General features: G+C 48.2%; 1 protein-coding gene across 1 annotated transcript in view; it reads right to left on the bottom strand.

The window, feature by feature from the left end:
• LGR6 (leucine rich repeat containing G protein-coupled receptor 6) overlaps positions 1-22,705 on the bottom strand; it is a 108,810-nt gene that overhangs the window by 19,894 nt on the left and 66,211 nt on the right. The window contains exons 5-6 of the mRNA XM_030473641.1: positions 17,299-17,514; positions 9,661-9,732 (exon numbers count right to left, since the gene is read on the bottom strand). Coding sequence (XP_030329501.1) covers positions 9,661-9,732; positions 17,299-17,514 — 288 coding nt within the window. The remainder of the gene's footprint in view (positions 1-9,660; positions 9,733-17,298; positions 17,515-22,705) is intronic.

The following is a 22,705-nucleotide window of genomic DNA, read 5'->3' as shown; positions in this document are numbered from 1 at the left end:
AATGCACATCCCTTCACTGAAGCTCTGGGAGGCACAGGAGTGGATTTCCAAAGGGAATGAGTGATTAGAAGCGCAGACAGGACACTGCTGGGCATTTTGAAAGCATCAGTCAAATCCGATTAACCTTCAAATCACTTTACTGAATGAAATCAGGAGGCATTAGCAGCCTAAATTGACTGACAGCCCCAGATCTCTATCTGTGCGTAAGGTGTTTAATACCTTTAAAAGTCTCACCCTGCAGTGACTTCCCAGGGTTACAGCGAGGTTTCTCAGCATTGCAGGAAGCTGCAGGGGTCACTCAGGGCTGGGTGTCTGCCTGTGCCCCTTCCCTCCCTTGTATCCCAAACTGAGGGCCTGGGATAAGCCTCTGTGGTGCCGAGGGACAGACCCTGGGGAAGAGGCACTGTGAGCCCCAGGGGATGCTCAGCCCATCGTGCCACCGATGCTGGGGAAGCTTTGTGCAAGGTTGAGTTTCTCCCCAGTGATACCTGATGTGTCTGTGAGCAGTTGACAGATGGAAAGTATTGCCCAAGAGAGGAGGCTTGGCTCCCCTGTGATTCACCAACAGAAAAAGGGATCTGAGGTCTGGAAGCGCTATTATTTACAGGGAATAATTCTGTGTGCTGTAATATTTGCTCCTGTCTCTCTCTAAAAATGCATTTCCTTTCCAGCCCGTGCCTCTTCCAGGCAGGCTGGTCTTTCATCAGCAGATGAACATTTTGTTTGTGCCTCCATGTGTGTGCAAGTATGTGCAGGACTAGTGTTTCCTGAGTGAAGACACACCTTTCCCAGCCCTGGCAGCATCTCTGTGCCTCCCTCCCCCTTGTGCTTGACTGATACAAAGAGCATTGTGTTCAGCAGCTCCCTCTGGGTAAAAAAGCCATCTTGGAATGCTGGCATATACTGGGCTTGTTGGAAAGTGGAAATGCAACCAGGTGTAGTCATGCTGCTCCAGCCTGGGTGCCAGCGACCCCGCTCTGTTCAGGGGAGACAATGTGCCTGTGCTCGCTCCTGCCCGTGCTTCCTGGGTTTCGGTAAGGTGAGGTGAGCCTCTCTCCCAGGGAACAAACCCAGCTGTGATCATTGCAGCTCCCCTGAGCGATGCTTGTAGCCAACTGCTCTGGATCCACAGCCCTGACTTGCCTCCAGCGCTGCCCTGTGCCAAGCCCTGCAGGTATCAGTGTGTGTGTGGTGTGGTTGGAGGAGGCTGGGAGAAGCCACTACCTGGGGTGGTTCCTAGGTGTCATCTCTTCCCTGCAGTGGGGCAGCTGTCCCTGAAGCTCAGACCCAGACCAGGACACAGGGGTGGCTTTCTTCTCCCTTCTCCTTCATTCCCAGAACTCGAGCCTGGGCTCTGGTTCTAGCAATGACCCAGAAACTGCCTCCAGCCTTCACCATGGGGCTGTGGATGTTATTTAGCTGTTTCCACAGATCATCGAATCACAGAATCCCAGACTGGTTTGTGTTGAAGGGACCTTAAAGCTCATCCAGTTCCAACCCCCTGCCACGGGCAGGGACACCTTCCACTAGAGCAGGTTGCTCCAAGCCCCTGTGTCCAACCTGGCCTTGAACACTGCCAGGGATGGGGCAGCCACAGCTTCTCTGGGCACCCTGTGCCAGCGCCTCAGCACCCTCAGCAGGGCTACATCCATCCTAGATGTGGCCCTCAGCTGTCCGAGCTCTGGGGTCTACACTAAGGCTTTGCATGCTACGTATGGGGTCTCTGGGTGTGGGTTCTGCCTTCTGCCCTTTTTGGCACACCTGGGAAAGTGGACCCAATGCCAGTATTACCTGATGGAAGGATGCCAACGCACCATGGCCATGGCCATGCCAAAACAACAGGGAAGCCTAATAATAATAATAACAATAATAATAATAATAATAATGGTCATGGCATAAGGAAGAGTTTTCCCCATTATTAGGGGCTTTTGGAAGCAAAATCAGCCAGCCAAGATGCTCAGAAATGATGTGCAAAAGAAATGACTATAAAAAAAATCCCTTTCCTCAGTTGGGCTCCAAGTTACCAGCTCCAGGCATCACAGTAGGATGCTGAAAGGAGCCTTGTCTGTTCTCTTAGTTAAAATGAAAACCTCTTAAAGGTCACCTGGTCTGCCCAAGACGCAGTGAATTGGCTGGCTTTGCATTGTTGTTATTTCTAGAACGAGCCTATAGCTTCATATTTGGAAGATCTTAACCAACCCTGTTGTTTATTTAGAAATAAAAGTAAATTGACATCAAAGGCGCAGTTATTTTGGGCTTTAACTGCCAGGGTGATTTGAAGCTGACAACATGCAGCCTGGAACTATGAATATCTTCAGTCAAACCAAAAGGAGAGAAGGAGGGGAAAGAGTCTCAGGTCAATTTTCTGCCTCTGAGGGATTATTAGTGGTTCCACACAGGAAGCAAAAAAAAATTATATAGTACTATAAATTCTTCCATAAGCCACAAAATACCACAAATTTGCAGCTAATAAACCTGAAGATGCAGTAAGATTAGAAGCTGGAGATGGGACATTTGCTGACTGTTTCAGTCCCGGTGTAGTGTGAGATGTTACTGTGGTGCCCTGGAGGGAAACTTCGTGCAGCCTCTGATAAGGACTTGCATTTCCACCTGCCCTGTGCTGGCATCTAATCAAGCTGCCAGTAAATGTAATTGCTGCTGCTGCTCGTCGCGCTGCTGGTGACTGCGGCCAAGTCAGGCACTGGAAATGATTTAATTGGTAGTCTGAAAGCCCAAGGGGACAGTTGTGACCATGTAGTTTGACCCCTTGCCTGGCACTGGCCAGACAGCTTGACCCAGATGCCTTATACCAAGGTCGCGGCTTGTGGCTGAGCTTGTGGAAGAGCTGCCTGATTAGTCTGGAGTATGAAAAGTCACTGTACCATTAGAGCCGTATTTTTATTGCGTAGCATCAGCATAAACCCTGCTCTTCTGGCAGCGACTAACCCCTGCAGCGAGCGTGTGCCCTTCCCCAGCACCATCTGGATGAGGAGATGCAGCAAGTGTCTGTAATAAGTGAAAGGAGTGAAGGGGGATGCGAAAGGATCCAGAGCACATGTCTGACTCCAGTCAGTCTGGAGCCTAAATGGAGACACACAAGAGGAGGATGCTCAGATGTGCACGGGAGAGAGAAATAACCTGTCATGGGATTCCTCTGCCAGGGTCAGTGTTTTAATTTGGGAAATTAATCATGTCCTAGAAAGATCCATTTTTGGCAAATTATAAGGAGAAGCCAGGCTGTGACAGAATGCAATGGAGCGGCGATGGGCACCCACACCATGGGAAGGTTGTCAGGCACTAATGGTACCTGATTTATGCCAGGAGCAAGCAGCAACCTCTGTACAAGGATTCATCCTGACAGCCTGGGCTGGAAACATCCCAGCCTCTCACTTACATGGTGCTGTACCACTTTACAGCACTTATGTGGCACTGAAAGGTCTATTGCCGGGCAAGGGGGGACCTGTCATGCCTTGTTTGCCTGCAGCTGCCAATCCTCCCTCGCACAGCTCTGTTCTCCATTTAAAAATGCAGCAGTGCCCAGAAAGTGTCTGTTCCAACCAGTATTTCTGTCTGTTCTCTAACTGACAAAGGTACCGGATAAAATATGTTTTCAATTCTGTTTGATTTATTTAACAAGGTTGAAATAAGCCTTTGAGAACGGGATCTCGTGGGGGGTCTTGGGAGCACAGGCGCTGCCATGCACATATCATTTACAAGACACAAAAGGAGCTGACCGCAAAGCAGAGCAGCGGGAACTTCGGTCGCTGGGATGCACAGACAATAACCATGGAGCTGATGACTCAAGCAGGGGAGGCACAGAGGAGGCTGCTGCCCTTTGCCAGGCAGGGAAAGAAGGCTCAAGGAAGCCTGGTCTATAGCAGAGCGTTTCCAAACTGCGGGAAGGAAGCTGGGGATGTCTTCCTACCCCCCAAGGTGCACAAGTTGCTGCTGATCAGCCCCCGTCCCCCTGCAGGGTGCTGTTGTGTGCTCCTGGACAGAGGGAACGTGGGGTGGGGACAGCTTCTGTGCATCAGCACATCCATGGTGAAAACATGCCCGCAGCTTGCCTCTCCTGCCATTGCTGCTGCCTGCAGTGTTTGTTCCTCCTGTTCATAGGCAGCCAGTTCACTCTCACACATTTTGGGAAGCAGAGGCTTCCCTCCTCCGGCACGGGCAGCTGCTCTCGCTCATCTGCTCTGTGCAAAGGAATGAAGCCCAATGAAGCCAATGGAACCAGAAGAGTTGGGGACCCCTTGCAGGTCACAGCAAGCACATCTGGACACCCAGGGGTTGGAGGAGTCTCAGTGCTATCTAACACAGCAAGATCAGTGGCTCCAGGGAGCGGGGAGCCAGGCTGGAGAGCTGGCAGGGTGCAAGAAAGGTGGTGTGAGGGTTTGGTGGGCAAAGGGAGAATGGGGGAAGGAGGTGAGCCTTACAGCAGAGCCATCACCCATGCAAAAATGCAGTGACTCCAGAACTACCTTTTCCCATGAACTGCCTTCAGCTTCTGTCTTTTTCTACTTTATAATTTTGCAAAATATCATGTCTGCTTGGGGTCATGTTCAGCCAAAGCTCAGAGCTCGGCTGGAAGGTCCCTGGCTGGTTCAGAGCCTGAGCTCCATCAGTAAGGTCACATTTCTGGCAGTTCAGGCTCCTGCTCTTGGGAAAGAAGATGCAGCAATCTGGGACCGGTTGGCCCAAGGAGACCACAGGAAGGAAGCGTCAGACCCCCATGCTCCCAGGCAGTGTTGTGCATTTGCCCATGTAGTTTTACAGGTGGCTTTCTCTGTTTGGAAAAGTCACCTTCCATTTACATGACGATCAGAGCAGGCAATGAACTTTATAGCTCTATTCTTGGGCCAGACACAGGCACTCATGCAACCAGAGCCCTGAGCTGTGGTCCCTCACTCCAGAAAGCTACCCACCCCCCTCCTTTTTCCATCCCCTGAATCTGGGTACCCAAACCTCTGCTGAAGTCCCCTCCCTCCTCTGGCAGAACAGGGTTGGGTCCATAGAGCCAAGCCTCTGATGAGCTCCACAGGGACCCATGCTGACACACAGCAGGGCTGGATCATCAGGATGCTGAGGAAGTAATAGAGCAGCTCAGCGCAGCAGGCAGGACATCCTTGGAGGAGTCAAACCCATCAGCTACTTTGGGAATTGCACAGACTTGGATTAGCATCAAGAGACTGCACAAAACATTTCAAATGAAACATGCTGATGGAAACGAATGCCACTTGAGGGGCAAGGTAGTGCTTGGCAGAACAGCAAAGCCTGCCTGGCCCTAAAAGGGTTAAACAACCCTTGTTTGAGCTATGGGGGAGATATTTCCTGCTTCCTTCTTCCTGCCTTCATTGCCCAAGGTGCACTTTGTGTTAATTTTCTGTTCTTTTTTTTCTCCCATAGGAAAGCCAACTCTGCAGAGGAGTCTGTAGGTTCCAACTCTGCTCTGCGTTTACAGACTAGACTAATTACCCGGATAATAGGGCAGCACACTGGGAAAGGCTGTGGTAAGGACATTTCCTGTGAGGCAAGGTTAGGCAGATAGAATGCCTGGAGCCAGACGGTTTGGATCCAGCCCTTCTGGGAGACGTTTTTAATTTATTAGTGCTATTTTTTGAAAAGAAATTAAAAGGTTTTTAAATGAATGGAGATTTGCTCTTTCCAAGTGATTTATCTCCTTTGTCTGATGAGTGGAGGAGCTGGCAGAGGTGTGGATGGGGAGGGAGAAGCCAGAGAGATAGGGAAGCAGTAGGGTCATCTTAGGTGGAGGGGACGGGCGAGGGCTGTGGGGCCTCTCTGAGCTGGTTGCCCACCACATTCGTATCAGAGATGGGCTGGAGATGCCTGAACAATCAGAAGAGCAGCACTTTGGGGGCAGGTCATTGCTATTTTGGCCATAGCACTGAGGCCTTCAGCATTATGGGCTGGTCTTGGGGAGCAGTGTTTGTTTCTCATCCCTGTCTTGCCCCAGGAGCCACCTTAGTCCTGCTGCAGGGTGGGGAGACAGGATGCTGCTGAGACACGTTTTCGCTCTCTGCCAGCACCAGGGTCTTGTCTGGTTGCACGTGCCAAGGCAGGGAGGAGCCCTAGCCCCTGTTCAGCCCTGGCTCCATGTGTGTAGGGGACTTGGCCATGCCCATGGACAGGACCACTGGGAGGCCCATAGCTCTTACTTTTGCATTTCTCCCTTTGCTTCAGCAGCTCAAGATCAAGCCCTGAGCAGATGTTCGGGGATATGTAGTGGCTTTTGATGCAGCCCAGGGTACGGTTGGTTTCTGGGCTCAAGCACACACTGAAGCCAGCTCATGTTCAGCTTCTCATCAACCAACACCACCAAGTCCTTCTCCACAGGCTGCTCTGAATCTCTGCCCAACCTGTAGCTGTGCCTGGGACTGCCCTGACCCAGGTGTAGGACTTTGCAGTTGGCTTGGTTGAACTTCATGAGGTGGCATTGGCCACCTCTCAAGTGTGTCCAGGTCATGTCATTGGGAGAGGTCTAAAAACCAGCAGGTTATCAGCCCCTTCAACCATCTAATACCTGGTTTCTTCCCACAACCCTGCAGGCTTGCTCTGTGCCACGTCTCAGGCTTATGGGAACTGGTGAGGGAACCTCGCTAGGTTTCAAGGCTATTTCGAAACACTGTTGGGAATGTGGCCAGAGCAGCTCTGACTTGCTTCCCGCCTGCCTGCCCAGGTTTGCTTCCGAGGAGGCTGGGGGGGGGCTGGTGAACAGCCACGTCTTGTCCTGACAGAGAAAATTTCCTTGGAACTGCCTTCTCCAGCGACATGCTGGTGTTTGATCAGTTCAAACCTGGCGGGGGTTGCACATCAACCTGCCCCTCACCAGCATGGAGCTGCTCTTGCTCTGTACCTGGCAGAGCTGACTTGTCACAGCAGCTTCAGGTCAATGCAGGGGAAACGTTGAAGTCATTCATCTGGCTTCACTTTACCTCTTTCTAGATTTGCTGCCCTCCTAAAATGTCACGGCCAAGCCCTCTCCAAGAACAGAGATGCTCCAATGGGACCTGTTTTTGCAGAAATGATAAGACCTGGGGTAGGGAATGTGGCGTGTGTGTGTGTATAAGCATCTTGCACACTGCTGAGACCTGCGTGGAGAAATGGGTGCTGATTCTTTTTAAGTTTTGGCTGCATTTGATAAAAACAGAAGTTTCCTTGTCTAGCTGGAGATGAGAAGCAACATTTTCCTTAGGGAAACAGGTTAATGCACCTAAAACTTCCCAGGCTTTGCTAGAAAGCCCAAAACAATCTTTTTTCCTTTTAGCTTCTTCAACTATTGTGCCTGGTTTGTAATCAGCATCTGGCCACAGAGGCTCATTTTAGGAACCCTGGAGAAGTTTCGGTCTTCACCAAACTCTTACCACCTTGCTGTTTTCCAGGAGGTAACGCCTACAGGATAACTGAGAGCACAGTTTGGCCTCCACAAGCCAAGAAAAAGTGCTAAGTGCTGTCAACAGAACATAATCATAATTGGAGTTAAAGGGTATGTGCGGAGCCTGTAATAGTCTCCACATGCACAGGAGCTGAGAGGTGGTAGATAGATGCAGCTCTAGAAGCTTGGCTGGGCTGTTGCAGCCAAATGCTCGGCTGTTTTTTGCCACCAAGCTTGGCCAGCTGTGGCCAGCAGGGCAGATGAGAGCTGGACATTAACAGGAGGGGGATGGCTCCACTTGCAGGAGCACAAAGATCAGTGGCTTGAAATACTTGCTGGCCTGGAGGTGAGAATGAGGCCAAGAGGAGCAAAAGCCACCTCACTGTCCCTTGAGGATGCTCCAGTGTGATCGGATGTGGAGGAGGGTCTGGAGATCTTGTCCACAGCCCCATGCTTGGAGCTGCAGGCAGCTCGCAGAGGATGGGGACTGTGAGATACTCACATGGTGAGCTCTGCTCCAAGGGCACAACCCCTGGGGGTCCCAGGGCTGCCTGGTCAGCTGGGACAGGACATCCACTGCTGCAGAGAGCCACATCTCTGCAGGGCTGTGCACTCCTGTCCCTGCAGGGGCTGAGAGCAGGAGAGGCAGACGCTGAGCTCCCCCGAATGCTGGGCGGTATCTCAGGTGGGCAACAGAAGACAAAGAAAGTGATAGTGCAGGAGCAGAGGGGAAGAGAGGGAAGATGAGCTTTGAGCACAAGTGTCTGTGGAAATTGAATTATTTCCCAGGGAAATGGAAGCCCTTCCCAATGGTAAATAAGGGGGCAGCTGCTTCCCTGCAGGCCCATCCTGCTTGGGATGGGCAGCAGGGTGGCTTTAACCACCTTAGCTGAATAATTAGGTTGCTCCAATGTAGGCTGTGATGTTGCTGTATGGTCTGCCTGTGCTTATAGCCCAAACAGGGTTTTCTTCCATCAGCAAGTCCTCCACTCCCTCCTGCAAATTGCCTGCCTTTGTGCTGCCTGGGTGACATGGCTCTGCCCCCGTATTTGCCTGTACCCACCAGAAATGCCTGGGGAGAAAGCCAAGCCGGCACAGTGATGGGGGAGATCTGTGGATGGGGGAGATTGTCACCAGAGGAGACAATCCAACAGGATCCCTTCCTGCACCATCCCTGGCACAGCTCAATCTCTCCCCAGCTGAGCCCTTCTGGGTGGCCCCAGGATGTGTCAGTCTGAAAGCAAGAGACAATGCATGTCATGGTCCTGCCTCCCAGGAGCGTGTCTAGGGACCAAGGGCTTGCCTGATGCTTCCACTTGCAAGCCATCATTGCTGCTGGCACCATGCTGGGCACAGAAGGGCCTTGTCTCCTTGAATACTGGCAAGCGTCACCTCTTTTCACCATGACCCAGACCCCCTAGGTCTCCTTGGCAAGGAGCAAGGGCCTGACTCTGACCCCAAGGCCTGCATGAAGGGACATGTTCTGCACAATTGAAGGCAACAGGCACCTCTTCCAGTCTTTCAGAGCCTTGATTTCTTTGCTTGCTTGCTTACGTTTCCTCCTAGGCCAATGAATGACACATGAGACCAAGTAATTCATACTGCAGTTAAAAAGCATGCTATGTGCAAGACCATCAGATTTAATTCTCTTTGAGCTCACGGTGACCCATCTGCTGCTAAGGAAGATGTGTCCCAGAGAAGAGTTCATTACTGCTTTCCACCTGCCTCCTGACAGACTGCCTACCCAGCCATGCCAAAAACATGATGCCAAGTGACATGAGAGACCATTCTTGTAGAGAGATTCCACAAGTTCTAGAGGATTTTACCAGCCTTGAACTCAAGCTGGCCCCTCGTTTTGGTCGGATTTTTAGGAAGCTTTTGGACCAGGTGAATTGGTGAGGTGGTGGAGACACTCCCTGAGCAGGGCAGGCATGCAAGCTCTCTGGATTGCACCAGGACTAGACTTGTGTCCACGGCCCCAGAGCCCCCTCACAGACACTCTACCCACATGTGCAGACCCCTCTGCAGCAGTCGCACAGTTAGAGCAGCTTGCACAGAGTCAGGGAGAAAGCCCAGTGTGCCATCACCCTGCGAAGCATCATGCCTTGGGCATCTGCTTGCTGGGCTGGTGCCTGGAGCAGCTCTGCTGTTGCCCTCAGTGTGTGGTGAGCAGTGGATGTGCAAGTGGGGCTCTTTCCTGTGGGCTGTGCTGGAGGGGGTGAATATACACAAACGCTTCAGGATAGAGAAGAAAACAAGGGACTCACAGGGTTTCCAGGCTGTGCAGCCCATCAAAGCCGTTGGCTCCCAGGCTTTGGATCCGGTTGTTGTGCAGGTGCCTGTGGACAAAACAGAGGTGGTCAGTGGAGGAGCAAGGTGACCTTTCCTGCCAGTCTGAGCCATGGCCCAGGGACATCCTGCAAGCTGAACACAGCCTGGGCTGGGATGATGAGGGGTGTTACAAGGTCTCCTCTCTTGCCACATGAGACACATGCTGGGTGCTTGCAGGGCAGCTACAGAGCTCCCATTTCTCCCAGGAAATCCAGGCTGAGGTAGGAGTTTCCCTGAGACCTCCACTTTCACAGCTGCCAGGTGACTTTGGATGAACATGCTTAAGCAAGAAGCTTCAAGAAGCACCCTAGCGCTCACCTTACATTGGGCTCAACCTTACAAAGTGCTGTGTGGCTTCAACAGTTGTTCCTGGGCACCAAGTACTATTGAAGGACACAGGCATATTTGGAGTCCTCAGAGCCTTCATAGTGGCAAGAAGGCTTTGAGCTCAAAATCATCCTGGTAGTCACAGTTTATTATCTTGCAATAAATTGAATAAGTTGCCAGTTCCTGGTTTAGCTCCAGTTTGGTTGCAAGGAAAGTTGTCTCTGTTTAATGCTTCAGAGTGCCTGGCTGAAGCGCAGGGGCCATGTGAGAGGCTGATGTACATTCTCTACACTAAAGTAACATTTTTTTTCCTTGTTCCCATTCATCATGGTGCTACATGCCATGAATACCTAGTGCTTCAGGGCTCTGGAGCTCCCAGCCTTAATGTTGGTGCTGGAAAGCCCTGTTCTGGGGCTACCTGGGGTATTTTTGCCTTGAAAGCTCCATAGGGGATGAGTTCCTGGAGTCCCATCTGCTGGGTTTTCTGTTTTCATGGGTCCCTTGCTCCCATGTCTCAGTTTTTTTGACATATTAGGAAGACCTGGAGTCTTCCTTTCTGATTGTCAGAAACTCTGTGTGTGTGTGTGCATCTGAGTGGTTTTGCCATCTGGCTTCCTTTACAACTGGTGGGAGCTGTGTGGCTAATTGTGCATCTCCCTTCAACATCCCACTCAAGGGCACCTTGAAGTCCACATAGAGAGCAGCCTGGGGAATGTCTGCTGAAAAACAGGAGAAGACAACCCTCTGCTGCCCAGGCTGTGCTTCTACCAGCCTATGCTTAAGCACATTATTATGTCCATGCTTGCACTGAGACGGTCTTTGTGGGAAATGCCCACCAAGGACATGAGGTCCTGTGGGACCGGATACCTTTTGGTCTCCATCAGAGCAGGTTTCCCCATCAGTTCATTTTACAGTTTGGGTTCTCCTTTAACACAGAGTCCTGTGTGGTGAATCTGTTGCCACTCTGCTTGCCTCTGGGGTCCTTTTCTCCCTTCCCTATGCTCAAGGATGCACCAGCCTTTGTCCAACACTGCCACCTCCTTCCAAGAGCCCTGGGGAGGCTCCATGCTGGCAGGTGGATCAATGACTTTTTCATTATTTGCTGCTTGATCTAAATCTGTCTCTGCTTGAAAAATCTCTCACTCCACCTGGATTCAAGCGTGAGCTGTTTGGCTGAGCACAGGCAGCTCCCACTGCCAAATATTCTAGGGTAAAACAGGAGGGAACTGGGAGTGGAGGAACAGCCAGGCTCTAGGGCAGTTTGGTAGGGGCTTGCAAAACAGAAGCCAGCCCAAGACGGATGTTTGTCATTGGGATGAGAACATACAAACCTTTCAGAGGAAGGGGAAGGGAGGGGAAAGATGTGTGATAAAGTATGTTTGCTCCTTTGAGCAAATGGGAAAAAAGAAAAGGATGTTGCCTGCAAGAAAACTTGGTTTGATTGTGACTCTTAGAGGAGAAAAGAAGCTGAGATCAAAATCAGAATCTTACAGGAGAAATTTCTCTTTATCACAAGAAGAGAAGTTCAAGTCCAGATGATTTTCTCTCTCAAATACTACGGGTTAGCTTCAGATCATGTTTCCATTACTTCACTTAGCACTTCCAGTGCAAGATGGTACCAACCATTTTGGGTCTCTTTGAGCACTGGATACTGCAAATAGAGGGTTTGGATCTGGAGTTATTCTGTAATCACAGCAAGAAGTACCACAGAAACCCCTCTCCCCATACCTCTGTCTGCTGTGAGGGGACAGTGTGGGGAGAAAGGAAATGCTGAATGCTGGGCAAGATGTGAGCTACGAGGAGCTTTGTCGGGGTGGCACAACAGGGCATGTTGAGCAGTTGAGTGCTATCACTCAAGTCAGGCGGCAGAATAGCAAAGCAATCACCTCCTGGGTTTATATTTGGCTCTAAAGTGCTTTGTTTGGAGGCGAAGTAATGAAAATCATCAGAAGGAAGTTATTTGTTGGTGAGAAAATGATGAGCAACCAAAAAAGAGTTATAAAAAGATTTGCTGTCCAAGCTGGGCTCCGGAGCTGTTAACCAGCCACATGGCAAGAATAGAAGCAAAAGGGTTGTAAAGGTAAACACTTGAAAAGATGTTCTTTTCTTCCATCCTGCCTGGGTTTTTTTCCTCCCCTGGTAAACACATTTTAACAAGTGGAATTGCAACATCTCCAGTGTTTGTCAATTTGAGCTCAGCCCACAGACGTTATATCCTGCCCTGTAAATTACAGCTGGTTTGATAGCAGCTCAAGATACTCGGTTCTGGGCTATAAACAACCCTGTTGTGATGCAAAACCACGACCAGACTTTAAGCCTTTGCTATTCCTATTGGGGCTAGTATCCAACAGTTTCTAGAAGGAAGATTTTCTGCTCTTGACAACAATTTCTTATCACAAATTGGGCATAAATGTGACTTTTCCAAATCATCTGATTTGAACTGGTGAAACTGGTTTTGGAAGGGTAAATTACTTCTGGTACCCTCATTGGCAACTGGATGTTGATAATCTGGAATGGGTGCAGAGAAGAGCAATAAAAATGATCCAAGGGCTGGAAAAAACTAGGATGGAGACTTAGAGTGCTCAATCTGTTTAGCTGAATGAAAATAGGATGATGAGTGCAGTGTAACGTATAGGATTCTTCCTAGTTAGAAAATGGGTACTAAAATGGTTCTGTGATTTAGTGGAGAGAAGAATAAGAACAAATGTCTGAAGTCAAAGCCAAAGAAAATTCCAATGGGAAGTCTGAGCTTTTTTTTTGACACTAAAGATGGCTGGAACAAACTACAAAGAGAAGTGGTGGATTCTCCATTGCTTTCTTTTCTAATGACTTCATTTTTTCTTCTCAAAAAGGACAAATGCAAATATTTTCCAACAGTTATTTGCATTAGATGATTTGAACCAAGTTCAGATCTGACATGATATGAATTGTCCCACTGGACCAGCCAGTGCCATGATGAATTTCCAGCTCTATTGTGGCAAAATTGTCCTTTTCCTCAACTTGGCCATGGATAAGTAGAGAAAACTAAATCATAAATGGTGCAAATTCCAGCGGATTATTTCTGGCAGTGAAAGAACAGCATGAGACTTGTCTGGTGAAGAATAAAGCTCGATCAGAAGTGACATTCTCAGAAGTGCTATTTGCTTCTTCCTCAAGTGCTGGAGAGGGAAATTCGCTTTTGCCAAGGCAGCATGCTCGGTCCTCAGAGAGAAAAAGCACTTTCGCAAATTAAAAAGCCCATGAATGGGACCCAGATGTTCCAGGTGATGTTGTTCTTAGTAATAATGAATTGCACATGCCTGGCACTCTCTGCCAACACCAAGGTTCCCAAGAACTTCTCAGAGAGGGACTTGTTAACTCCCTTGTACAGGTGATGGCAGTGATGCACAGGCTTATCCTGACAGTGATCTACCAGACTGGGGTTTGCTGTGCTGGGGAGCTCAGAGTCCCACAGATGTCAGCTGAAGCTGCTGGTGCTCAGCTCCCCTGGAAAGCAGGGATGAGATGTTTGACGTTTGCTCCCAGGCAGGAAGGACACTGGGAATCGGTGGTCGTTTCGGAAAGTTTTGGCCAGAGTGACATCAGAACATGGGTCAAAATTGGAATGGGAACCCAGGAGTCTTGGAAACTGCTTTTCTCCTCTAGTTACTAAACCATATTGTTAGAGACAGAGCTGCATCATGTCCTTACTTACATCACATCCATGATAAAAACTGTAAGAAAGAGAAATTCTACTAAATATCCTTCATTTACCATATTCAGATATCAACACATTCAGCTGGAAGGTCTTGACTTAGGAGGGAACCACTTGCAGGTAAGTTGCTTGTCCTCAACAATAAAACATCAGCTGAAATTCAGGCTGCACAAATGTAAAGTGCTGTGGAAGGGAGGAAAGCCAGTCTTCTATGAGCATATGCAGTAATAGGCTTTACATATCTAAAGGAAGAGGGTGTAGGTGTTTAGTAGCTGTCAAAAAAGCAAATCAAATGATAGGGATGACTAGAAAAGAGGAAATGGGCTGCAGAACAGCATTATGTCATTGTATAAACTGGCATTAATTTTTGTCTTTGCTACAGTGTGTGGTTCTGATCTCTCCATCTCAAAGGTGTGGAGGAACAAATGAGTCTGATATGTAGTGTAACTTCTGATTGCAAAACAGCTAATTGGATGGGGGCTGGAAAAGCTGCGGAGAGGGAAGGATATAACAGACAGTAACAAATACAGAGATGGCATAGAGGAGGTAGAGACAGAGTGCAAGAATTAGAGGATGTTAAGCCACACTAACTGGTAGTGGCATGAAAACAACTTTCCCAGAGTCCTTGCATTCAAAAGACTTGTGTGCAGCTAGACAAGGGTCAGGCCAGATAAGACAAGCAGAGCATGTTTTTAGCATTATGGGGACAAGTTAACCCACTGGCTCCAAGCTCACTGCATGTGAGGCAGCAAATGCTGGTTCCTTTTGACAGCAGCATGTTCAGCATTGCAGGAATGTTTGAGTAAGTCCATGTGAGATTTTACTGTAGGACTAGCAGACCCCTCTGGGGACCAGGGCTGAAAGAGGTGCTGTGATTCCTGTTTTGATAGTTGCCTTTGCTGAATTCAGTCAACAGAGGAGATGAGGAATGCTAACGAGAACTGCTGTCATGCACTTTATCAGCCTGTCAGCACAGCAGCATGGGGGTTTCAGATGCTCGCTTCTAAATGAAAAATCTTTTTGACCCAAGAAAGAAGATGCTTTTTGCAAACCCCCCTTTGCTCATGCAAATCATCAGCTGAAAAATATTCAGGACTATTTCTGCTTGTAGATGCTGAGACGCATTCAGTCCTGAATAGATGAGACTTGGTGTATCCTATCAGTGTCCTATTCCCGAGCCATGCTGATCAAACAAGCCGTCTCCCTTCTGCCATCAGCAGCGCAGTGCCAACATCACAGCACACGAAGCCCTTGTTATCAAAGCTGGGGAAAGGATGGTGCCAATTACCAAGACTCAGATTTCATCATGAGTGATTTACACAAGGCTCCGCTTACTGAACACCCTGCAGCTCTAGTTAGAAACCTGCAGCAGCAATAGATGGGAATAAGATCAGTGAATTCCTCAACAGAGGTGTAATTTATTAGCAGAGACTGAACCCCTTAATTTATTCCAGATTGAGGCTTGTATATCCTGATGTTGGTGCTTTGTGTCAGTGCAGGATGATCACCCACATCTCTCCCAAAGGCCCAAGGTGTGTGGAGGAGGAAAAGCACATGTCTGCACCTGGGAAGGTCATGCCCTCAGCTATGGTCAGCCGTGTCCCTGAGTATTAATCAGGCTGTATATGGGAGATTCCCCTGTGCTCCCCCACATCTGCCCTTGGCTCTGCTCCCCCAGGTGGTCATTTTAATACCTCGTCAGGCTAGAAGTTTCCCGACGTTTACGACAGCAGCAAGCTCTTCTCCATCCACATGCAAATTCAGACACTTGCAGAGGAACGTGCATATGTATCCTCTGCACCCTGGTAGGGAAGGTCTCCTCACAAACTTTGCTGCCGAGCTCTGCTGGCTTTTGGGAGTGCTTGCTTCTCAGCTTGGTGGGCAAGTCTGAAGCAGGGAAGCATCCCTGGTTGGAGTGCAGGAGAAGCACTGGGTGACTTTCCACTGGCTGCGCACTGGCAAGGGTGTGCATGGAAGCATGGGAGAGATTTATGGGCCCAGTTCTGCCAAACACTTGCGATCCCACAAAAATTTATCATCATGTCTCACAGTGCCTGGCAGGATCACACATGTGTTCCCTTCCAATTGTCTGTGGTGGGACATTATTCCCTCCCTTGTGACCTAACGGTCAATAACTTTTATTTCTTGAGCTTGCCTGTTTAATTAAGGAGTTGCTTCTCACCCAAAGTATGGGATAAGCCAGAATGAAAGGAGCATGCTTTTGAGACTGAAAATAAAACCCCAAATGTCAGCTCACCCGCCGGGCTTGCTATTAAGGCTGAATGAAGTGGTTGCATTATGATGGTCATGGGATGCCTTGTAGAAGGGGCACTATTGTGGGTGAAAACTACTTATTTGACATTTCTCAAGTTGCTTTTAGCATTTCTCCTAAATAAGCCTTTATGCTTTGTCTAAACAGCTGAAGTTGATGCTTAATAAAACTCTGGACTGTGCTTTGTCCAAGCACTTTCTGTGCTAGATGGCTTTAGTAAACACTTTAAATTTTGAAAGCGAAATAATTGGTAAACTTTCACTAAGGCACCACATGCTGAGGTTACTTAATACCCCGCTATCAATACATATTACAGAACTCAATGGTAGCATTTTATGTACACGTCGGAGCTCAAAAGTAGCTGGCAATCACACTTGAACTTGCTAATCAACAACAAAAAAGTAATGACTATCTAATCTGCACACGTGAACTTCCATTGAAAAGCTAGATAAGATGCAAGCCTCTGCTGATAGAAAGGATGCACCTCCTGATCTAACTGCCAAAGACGTCAGTTTGTTTTCTGACTGCAGAGTGTTTTATTGTGTCCCACTGCCCATGGAGTAAACGTTTCCCTCCTGGACCAGGTATGAAGCACTGTTCCCTATATTGCTCTGAATGTTGTCAGTAAAATGGAAAACAACAACAGGCACCATGGGGTTGTGATCACTGGAAAGAACAGTTGATCTGCATATATAATACAGTCATGCAAATAAGCATGCACAGGCTTGGACAAGGTGTTGAGGTTGGACCTTTTGTTCGAAATCATATTTGGTCAAAAAGTTTTCTTGGCATGGATTCCAATGAACAAAAATGCTGGTTTATGTTGATAGAAATCCCTGTAGTTTTAACAGGAGGATTGGAGGGAAAATAGAAATGAGAAGCTTTTTGTTGTTTGAGTTTTCGGGTAAAAAAAATCTGCTTTTTGTTTCCAGATAAAAGGTTTTGTGGTTTGTTTTTTTGGTTGGTTGGTTGTTTACAAATGAAAAGATTTTTTTTTATTATTATTATATTGAGGAGCTTTTTGGCTTTTCAGTGAAAAGTGGAGAAAACATGCAAAAAAAAATAATCAAACCAGGCAATTCTAGCATTTCATCTCAAACGGCAGGGATTCCTTGTGAACAAAACCTCTGCCTGCTGCCCCTGCAGCAAAAAGCTGCTCCAGAGGAGTGACCACCAGGTCTTCCCACATGAGGAGGACCCCATTTGCCATGCACGGTCAGCACCTTGTCCCAGCCAGAGGATGCCGTGGCTGTGAAGGAGTAACAAGCAGAGAAGGCTTACAGCACCACGAGGCTGCTGAGGTTCTGGAAGGCATAATCGGGGATGTGCCAGATCTGGTTGAGAGCCAGGGTCATGGCTTGCAGCGCTGGCAGGTGGTTCAGAGCTTGGACAGGGATCTCCGTCAGGGCATTATCGTCCAGCCATAGGTGACGCAAGGAAAGCAGCCCCTCAAAGCTCTTCTCGGGCACCACAGAGATAAGGTTTGCATCCAGGCGTCTGAGTGGGAAAGAAACAGGGTGGGGATAAGTGAGAGATGGATCTAGCGTTGCTTTATGTGCCCGCAGTATTATGCAAAGGGAATTTGGATGCCGAGGCGGGATGGATTGATGGCCAGGGAGATTGGATTAGGCTGTAAATAGTGATTAGCATAGAGCTGTGCTTGGAGATGTTTGACCACTGCCAGTGATGATCCCTCCCTTCTAGATAGCCATTTAGTGCTGCCAAGTAATGGCAGCTTCTTAAACAAGTGGTTGCGCTAAGTCCTTTCACATGGACCCACCAGATGGACATTGGCCAGCAGTGGCTTGCAGGCACCCCCCTTAAAAATGAGCATCAAAGCTGCATCCCCTGAGGCTGGGCTTGCCATGGATCTGCCTGAGCTGATCTGCAGAGGCACAGCCCTGCTTGGGGTACCCCACACCTGCTCTCACCCACTGCTGCAGGACAGCCAAATCGTATGGCCAAAGCCTCATTCCCAAAGAAAAGGGTTTGTCTGGAAATGTGAAATATGTGGCAGCCCTGCTTGGGGTCCTGCATTTGATCCAGGGCTACCTGCAACAGCACCACAAACGAGTCAGACCATAGGTCATGGTGCAGGATTTAAGCCTGTGCTCACTGTATCGCGCATGTTCAGGCCTTTCTTTCTCCTTGATTTGCCAATTGCTTTTTTTCTGTTTCCCTTATTACACTATGGAAATCTTAAGGCGATTGAATTTGAGATTTAATTTGGTGAGAAACTTTTATTTTTAAGACTTGTTTTTGTTTCAAAAAAGAACGAGAAGCCAAAAAATATCAAGCTTATTATGAAAAAAAAAGTTAAAAAACTAGGTTTGGGAATCATCTCTCTGAAAGATCTATTATTTCAACAGTGGTGAGCAGGATACAATGTGTTATCTGTAGATTTTTAAATCCAAATCTAAGAGAAAAACACTTCAAATTTGGATGAAATACCAGGAACCAATTATCCCAGGGAGAAAGCAAATTCTGATTTCCATCTGCAGCCAACAGAGCTTATTTTATTTTTCCAAGCTATCTAAAGGGAAGATCTCTGAATTCAAATTGCAAAGGGAAAGCGCTCTGTCTCTTATCAAAGCGAGAGAGAAGGAAGTTAACAGCCCTCAAATCAACAATGCTCTGCAAAAGAATAGGGTATAGAAATCAGTATTTTTGACTACTTAAAGTAATATTTTTGACGGAAGTTGAACATTGGAGCAGACCCAACCACTGTTTCCCCCCAGAATGAGGTAAATCCAAATAATAAAGAGCAGGAAAGCAACCCCTGCAGCAGCTCAGGAGAAGATTAAAGACTCTATTTGAAAATTTTCATCCAAATGTTTTGGGACAAACAAGAACTTCTTGACTAAAATGAAAACTTGAATGGGAAATGTGAATCTTTGCTTCATTTTTCCGTTCCTTCTTCAGGATAAGAATTCTGATTGGTTTTGGCATCATAATATCTATTTCAAAAGCAAGAAAGTGCTGCTTACTTTTCTCAGAGCCATTCTTTCATCCAACGTCCTATGTGTTTACTGAAAATGGTTTTAAAATGAACGCTCTGTTTCAAGTTTAATTAATTAAAGAACAGAAAATGAAATATCCACCGAGAATAGTTATAATTTTTCAAAACTAAATGGCAGGGGGTTGGAACTGGATGATTTTACGGTCCTTTCCAACCGAAACCATTCCGTGATTCTGTGAAATGGAAACACTAAAACAGAGCCAAAGGCAGGTACACTACGCTGGGTACCCAACTCTGTGATGAAAACATAGACATGAACCACAAAGGAGTTTGACTCAATGTGATGGTGCACCAAGTGTTGGAGAAACCATTAACGTTAATGGATTTGCTCCACGGTTATTTAGCATATGATCAGGAAAGGCATCTCTTCACATCCTTGGTCCATAGGTATGAGAGGAAAGCCAGTGAAGTAGCATGGGTCCTTTGTTGGTTTTTGAATGTACTCGGACACCTCCCTGTTTTTGTGGATCCCTATGCTTAGTACTGGGACAATAATTTGGATTCGTCTAAGGAGTTTGTTAACGTTCCTGGATGGCCACTAGCTTTGGACATCCTGCAGCTCCAAGCAGGCTCTGCTGTCCATGTCTCCACAACTGCCATCAATGAGAGGTCACCTCTGCAAGACCCAAATGAACCCAAAGTTTTCTGTTGCCTCACATTTGCAGGGCCTGCTTGGTGGCAATGTGTCATGTTGTGATGAGTGTGGCCACTGTCCATGTAATTGCTGCCTTCATCTGCTCCAGAGTGTGAATATCAGACCCCAACCAGATTCCTCAGTGGAATGAAAGGAAGACTTTCTGCTGATTGCAATGAGCTGGACAAGGGATTGAGCTACCTCAGAAACAGCAGCCTGTTTGGAACACAGCCCAGAAAGATGCGCCTATCTGGAGCTAGTGAAGTTAAAATTAGGAACGAGGATGTGTCCAGGTGAAGGCATTTCACACACAGCATGATGGGCAGGATTCCTTATGTGCCTTTGCAGGATTGACAAGGGAACATGGGCTAAGTGATGGCTGTGTTCCTGGTACCAAAGTGTCTCTGGGTTGTTTAATTGCTCCTCAGGGAGCTGCTGGCTCTTTCTGGAATAGAGGTGCGTTCTTTCTAATAAAAGCTGTGCATGTGGGGATTGCTAATTGCTATGGCTTTCAGACAGCTCTCCACTCTCTTCTGGAAGAGAAGTTCTTGGCACAGAGTTGTTAGTAATTATATCAATTATACTAAACAAAAACCAACCCAACAGTTCTCTCCTTTCTTCAGTGTGTGACTCTGGCTCCGTAAGTGTTTTGTGTTATGATTTATACCTAAGATAATTGGTCCGATTAGTGGGTAAATGGGACAGCACAGGCTGGGGCTGGCTCCTCACCTTCCACGGAGATGTTTTAATCTTTATTTCACCAAATCACTTGGTTGGTTTTCCTTGCAAGGATTAACCCGTTTGTTGCTTACAGAAGGAAGATGCCTCTTCCATGAAGCTGCTGGATAGCTTAGAAGTGGGATTCATCCTACACCTGCTATTGAGCCGTGCTGTAGGCCTGGAGAGTGGATGACACATGCTGGTCTCCAGATCACAGAATCATAGGATCAACCAGTTGGAAAAGACCTTGAATATCATCAAGCCCAACCCTTCCCCAGCACTGCCAAAGCTACCACTAACCCATGGCACTGAGGGCCTCGGCTACACGGTGTGTGAGCACTTGCAGGGACGGTGACTCCAGCCCTGCCCTGAGCAGCCTGTTCCAATGCCTGAGCACCCTCTGGGGAAGGAATTGTTCCTCAGCTCCATCTAAACCTCCCCTGGTGCAGCTTGAGGCCGTTTCCTCTTGTCCCATCCCTTGTTCCTTGGGAGCAGAGACCAGCCCCCTCCTGGCTCCATCCTCCTGTCAGGCAGCTGCAGAGAGCGATAAGGTCCCCCCTGAGCCTTCTCTTCTCCAGACTAAACCCCCCCAGGTCCCTCAGCCGTTCCTCATCACACTTGTGCTCCAGGCCCTGCACCAGCTCCGGTGCCCTTCTCTGGCCCCGCTCCAGCACCTCAATGTCTCTCTTGCAGTGAGGGGCCCAGAACTGAACACAGGACTCGAGGTGCAGCCTCACCAGTGCCCCGTACAGGGGGACAATCACTGCCCTGGCCCTGCTGCTACACTGGTGCTACGATCAAAAGCATTCCTAGAAGGAACCAAGCAGGTAGGGAAGTCCATTTCTAATGAGAAAACCATCAGAAGAGGGATAGTCCTCCTTCCCAGTGTGCAGTAAATAAGGCAGTGCAATCAGTGCAGCCATTCAGGAGTTCAGGTGGTGGAGGTGTTTGTGCAGTTGGCAGTGCAGTGAGCATGTCATAAGCTTTGTATTAATTCTAACAGGTCGAGCTATAATCTGAGATCTTTGGTTTCCTGTGCCACAGACCCAGCAGTTTCTAAGAACTGTCTTGTTCCAATAACTGCTTCCCGAGTGTTTCAGAGGGTGTACAAGTGTGTTTCCTAGACATCTATAAGCACATGCATCCTGCTGTCTGTTACATGACTGGCAGAAGCGTGCTGCAATGGTTAACCAGAAACGGTCTCTCTGTTCCCTAACAGATGTGGTGCAAATCTCAATCTATGACTGGCAGAAATAACTTTACCCATATCTTTCCAGTTCCTTCTGGATGTGGAGCATTTGCAGGGAGAGCAGACTGGAAACGATAACAATGCACAATGTCATGCTCTCAGGAAATATTCAGACTTCTGCTGCTGTTCTTCCTTCCTTGCACACAGTAGTGCCAATAATAGCTGGCTCTGGATGCCTTAGACAAACTATGTGCAGTAACCTGTCTGCAGAACAGACTCTCTTATGTTTCTCCACCGCCGACAGCCAAGTCACAACAGGACAGCAGGACCTCAAGCTCCAATCCATCCTCCCAGTACTTTTTGCAATGTATCATGCTATTATTTCCCTCAATAAAGTTGGAGAAAACTTGCCACCAAAGATCATATGAAGCATTGGGTGGTACTGAGCTGGGTTGTTCTCTCCCTGAACTGGGGAGCTTCTCTGCATCTTGATTATATGCCAACAGCTCCACATAGGACATAAGGAAGGGACGGTCTGGAGTCAGAGCTGTGACCCTCAAAGGAGTGAGGACTGACCTAGCAGCAGCGGGAGGAAGAGCTGGTTGCACACCCCTTCCTGAGACCACTCCTTTCTTGGGGAGCAAGGTACTTGCTGTCTTCCCTGGCCCCAGCGTGCATGTGTGTTGGCTGAACAGAGCTGATCTCACCAGAAATGTCTAATTGGTGCCTCCAGGCAATCATGTCTCTCTTCCTGTCTGAGTTTATCTTGAAAGGCTCGATTGAGTTACCTCCTATCCCATAATAGGATCTAAGTTCCTTGTAGTAACATAAGAAGGAGATGATGTCACTGCAGCTAAACTTCTCCGATAACTTACTAATGACTGGGGCCAACACCTCAGGTCCTTTCTCAAGCAAAACTCCCAGACACACTGAGTCACTACCTGGCTTGTGAGCTCCTGGGGAACTCATCGTGCAGCGAGCTGAGGGCGCAGGGCGGGAGGATGGCTCCAGAACCCTGCAAAACACCCTGCTCAAAGACACTCTGTCCCCCACTGCCACACTGTCCTGCCACAAGGTTCTGGGTCCCCGAGTTCGCCCAAATAGCCCAGGTGAGGAGCAAAGGTTC

The sequence above is a fragment of the Strigops habroptila genome, chromosome 18 (assembly GCF_004027225.2).
Source record: "Strigops habroptila isolate Jane chromosome 18, bStrHab1.2.pri, whole genome shotgun sequence".
Classification (NCBI taxonomy): domain Eukaryota; kingdom Metazoa; phylum Chordata; class Aves; order Psittaciformes; family Psittacidae; genus Strigops; species Strigops habroptila.
The sequence above is the reverse complement of the archived record's forward strand: the minus strand, read 5'-3'. Positions and strand labels throughout refer to the sequence as shown.